The 4,109-nt window shown below is 34.1% G+C and overlaps 1 protein-coding gene across 1 annotated transcript; it reads left to right on the top strand.

Moving 5' to 3' along the window:
• The first annotated feature begins 1,920 nt into the window (after positions 1–1,920).
• Positions 1,921–2,903, top strand: LOC144544949 (pterocarpan synthase 1-like). The gene is made up of 2 exons (XM_078293507.1): positions 1,921–2,238; positions 2,401–2,903. Exons 1-2 carry the CDS (start codon positions 1,955–1,957, stop codon positions 2,600–2,602), a joined length of 486 nt encoding a protein of 161 aa, XP_078149633.1. The 5' UTR covers positions 1,921–1,954; the 3' UTR covers positions 2,603–2,903.
• Positions 2,904–4,109: the final 1,206 nt, after the last annotated feature.

The raw sequence follows: 4,109 nt of genomic DNA, 5'->3' as shown, positions 1-4,109 counted from the left end.
TCGCTACATCCAAACATACCAAAATTTGGGTGCGTTTGGATGCACTAGAGAATAGCGAGAATAGTTACTGTTGAGAATAGTAGATTAAGAACAGCGAGAATAGCTACTATTTAAGAATAGCGCTAACTCAAAACTATTCGGAAGTTGTTTGAATTGAACATTTTAGAATAGCGAGAACAGCGATTGAACATTTGAGAGAGTAGTTTGCTATTCCATGTTTTTATAGGAATAGTGAGAACAGCGCGAGTATGTTTGGATGGATGAGAATAGCGCTGTTCTCGCTATTCTCGCTATGACGCGATAAACGCTATTTAAACCTTTGCTTTTAATTAGTATTACGATATATACGTTGTATAATAATTGGTTAGTACTGGTGTTATCACTCCTACAATACGCTGAATAAGAATATTGATCGATTTCAATTAAATGCTAGCTGAGAGGTTAGAACTGTATAATTACCATAATGTAAGTACTGTTCCATTCCTGTAAAAGGATGATAAATTTCATTTACAAACTACAAGAATAGTTATTATTTTCCTGTCGTGTAAGTGTCAATTAAAGCTGTTAGCTTTTGACTATTTTCAAGACAAGCTTCGCATAGCCACTTTGGCGATAACACAGGTTCCATCGTCATGAATGATATCTCATATTTTAAAATACCCGAGATAACAACATGTAGCACCATGTTGTTATTTATCCATATCTCTTCACACTCATCTCTTGTGTTTTCCATTAATGAATAAAAAGTCAGCTATGACTTGTTTCTTCAAATTTAATAAATGTCCAGTGATCTTCACAGAAATTTTTATATTTCCGTAGCGGATCTTTCAATGAAGCCGTCAAACTCAGAAAAATTGCAGAGGCCCCAATTAAAATAAAATATTTAAAAAGGCATTCAAAACAGTGTGTGAAGCAACAAGTCATTATAGAAAGGCACTGCTCTTTGTCCAGTCCCAACTCAAGTCCATCAGCAAACTTGTCTATGGAACAGCTGCTCTCCTAAAGTTCTGTAAATCAGGATCCAACTCCCCTCAGTTACCAGAGAGTGCGTATCCTCTGAGAAATCTCATATTTTGTGTAACCAACTTGGCTGGTGCCTATTCAGGGATAGTGCAGCGGGACAGTAATATTTGAGTTTTGAAATTCGTGCATAACATATTTGAACGGTCGAGATATCTCAGAGGATGCAAATTCGTTACCGGAAGGGTACAATGATTAAAAAATACGAACTATACATGGATTAGTCCCCGCCAGATGCCTATGGAAAATATAGGAAGTCCGTTTGAGATTTGAACAAGGGTAAAAGAACGGTCCGGATTTACTCATTGTACCCTTACCTTTTTGCAAGAATATTGTATACCTGAAAATAGGTAATATAGTCCTCATAAGGGATGAACATAGTGTTGAAATCTACGTCGTCCTTGCCGGGTTAACTTAACTGTTTCAATAATTTGATATAAAGATTTGAATGTCTAATATGATCTCAGGTTCACCTTTGGTGGGTAATTTTAATTATTTTGGTTTGAGATTCGTTAAATCAAAGTTAATAGGGTGTGTATACATACGTAATTTAAGTATTATCCAATTGTTATATGTAATTAATGGTTATTTAATCAATAGATTTTCTAAATATTTTTAATGCATTTTTGTGTGATACAAATATATTTGGTTATTTAGGAATATGTGATTCCCCTATTCAAATTTAGAAATTATTTTTTGATTTTTAAAATTAATTTTCTAAGCACTTGTGATTAATTAAGTAAATATTTAAATAAATTATTAGAAGGCGTAAAAGATCATCTAGCTAGTGCACTATCACATTACTAAAATTAATTTTATAAATCTAGAGAGTGCATGTATGCATGGCTATAAATACCCCTCCCTTCCTCTCTCATTTCACTCAACCTAACCTTGATATATTCTCCCCTCCTTTTACAAACAGTCCTCTATAGCCATGGCGTTCAACATCGCTCCTGTTTCCACACTCCAGAAAAATGAGCTTTACTTCCACTTGTACTTGCACCACACGTATGGGGGATCAAACCTTAACCAAGCAATAATAGTAGACCCAAAACTTCCGAATTCATTTGGTTGGACCGTCGTTAATGATTGGCCCGTGTACGATGGAAACGGCACCGACAAGACAATCGTTGCACGTGCACAGGGCCTGCATATTCAGGCTTCAATGAGCCTCGGGAGGTGGGAAAATTATTTCAGCATTGTGTTCGAGGATGACAGGTATATGTACACTACACAAGTTAGAAACTTAGAGCTAATATTAATTACAGGAAATTAGTTTACTATTTTCAACTTTTATGGTGACTTGATCAATAGGATATTAATTGTCAGTGTATGTAACTTGCTAACTTATATATGCATAATGCATGGCATATCGATCAGGTTCAAGGGGTCGTCACTTCAGGTGATGGGGCCTGTTGTCGAACATGGGGAGTGGGCCATTGTTGGAGGGACCGGACAGTTCCGTATGGCACAAGGCATCATATTCAAAAAGTGGCTGGAAGAAAAAGCAGATGGGAATATTGTGGAGCTTGATATCCATGCCTTCTACTACGCGGGGCAACCTTGGACTCTCGGGGTGTGACTGTTCCGCACCAAAATTAATTCTGGCATTATGTGAATCAGTCAGGTGTCGACCTTTTGTTTCCAGTAGTACGTACTTGGGATTGTTTCGTTATATCCATGCTTTCTACTTATTCCCATATTTTATTTTTGTGTGTTTTGTTTGGTTTTGTTTTGTTTTATTTCGATCCCATAATCCTACTCAATGAAGTGGATAGATAATAATATATGCCAGAATTTGATTGTGCTTGACTAATTTGGAATGATGTTACTGCTTGATTAATATCATGAGTGCGCAATATATATATATATATAATCTTTCATTTTATTTTTATTTTCAATTAACAGTATGGCAATTTCAAAGTCCAAACTGTACAATGCATGCCACGGGATCAATATAATTCTTTGATATATTTTAGTACGATTATTATTCTTTTACAAATTGAGAAGGTAGTTTTTATGTTTCTATATATACTTATAGGCACCATATATTCCTACAACAAATGTGAAAGAAGTTTTATTACAATTAGATCCAAGGACCTATCACAATGAGACAAAAAGAAGAAAAAAAAAATACCAAACTTTTATTGGCGGATATAATGTCTCAAGCCGTACTAAGAGAAAAATCTAACTATATGTTTTAAAAAGTACTAAAAATATTAAAAGGAACTACTGAAGTATTACTCTAGAGAAAGAGGAGGTAGCACAATTGGTTAGAAAAAAGTTTTAGAGTTGTTGTATTCAAAGGTTGAGAGTTCGATTCCCCCTCATGACTTTGCAAATTCTGCGAAAATTTTCAAAAAAAAAGTGTTACTCTAATAATTTTTTTCTAAAAAGTAATATTGTTTAATATTTTTAAAAATATACAGTCACCTGTTTAATATTTTTTGTAATTATATGTTGAAATCAACGAGTTTGTGTTAAATCTATGTACCTAAATGTTTAAAACTACAACATATTTGTTAAAAAAAAGTTGAACACTTAAAAGATATAGTCTTGCTGTAGCTCTTGATATAAAGTAGTTGCTATATATAAATATCATAAACTGTGAGAGCATATACTTAGTCCGAGATGTGAAATTTTCTTTTGAGACAAGTCTATTTGATATTGCCATTTTACCATTTCAAATTAAAATTCGGTTGATTCGGATCTATTTCAGGAGAATCGACGGAGGTACGTTTGTGTATGTAGTAATTGGTAAATTCAGTGCAAATGGACTGATAGTCCTAAGATCATACCTAGACCATTGGTGATGCACCTTGAATGATTAATAACATGGTATATGTCCAAAATAGAATCAGTTTTTATTTTGTGTTTAGCATATAATTCTTATTTGGTATGATTTCATCTAGTTGATTGACGAGACATTTTAGATATTTTTTCTTCAATTAATGATGCTCACCCGACGCTAAAGTAGGTGGCCCAGCGTGCAGCTAACGAACATCACCTGAAGGCCTACAAGATATACATCCATTAGAAATTTTCTTGTACATTTTGCTTTTAGACATGGTTTTCTTTACTCCAGCTGT

This window comes from Carex rostrata, chromosome 27 (assembly GCF_964058835.1).
Source record: "Carex rostrata chromosome 27, lpCarRost1.2, whole genome shotgun sequence".
Taxonomy (NCBI): Eukaryota; Viridiplantae; Streptophyta; class Magnoliopsida; order Poales; family Cyperaceae; genus Carex; species Carex rostrata.
This window is presented reverse-complemented; position numbering and strand designations above follow the sequence as displayed.

What these genes read in the sequence shown, in the direction of transcription:
- LOC144544949 (XM_078293507.1), top strand. Translation starts at nt 1,955, where the DNA reads ATGGCGTTCAACATCGCTCCTGTTTCCACACTCCAGAAAAATGAGCTT. An exon ending in ATTGTGTTCGAGGATGACAG is followed by an intron (nt 2,239 to 2,400) that starts GTATATGTACAC and finishes CATATCGATCAG; the next exon opens with GTTCAAGGGGTCGTCACTTC.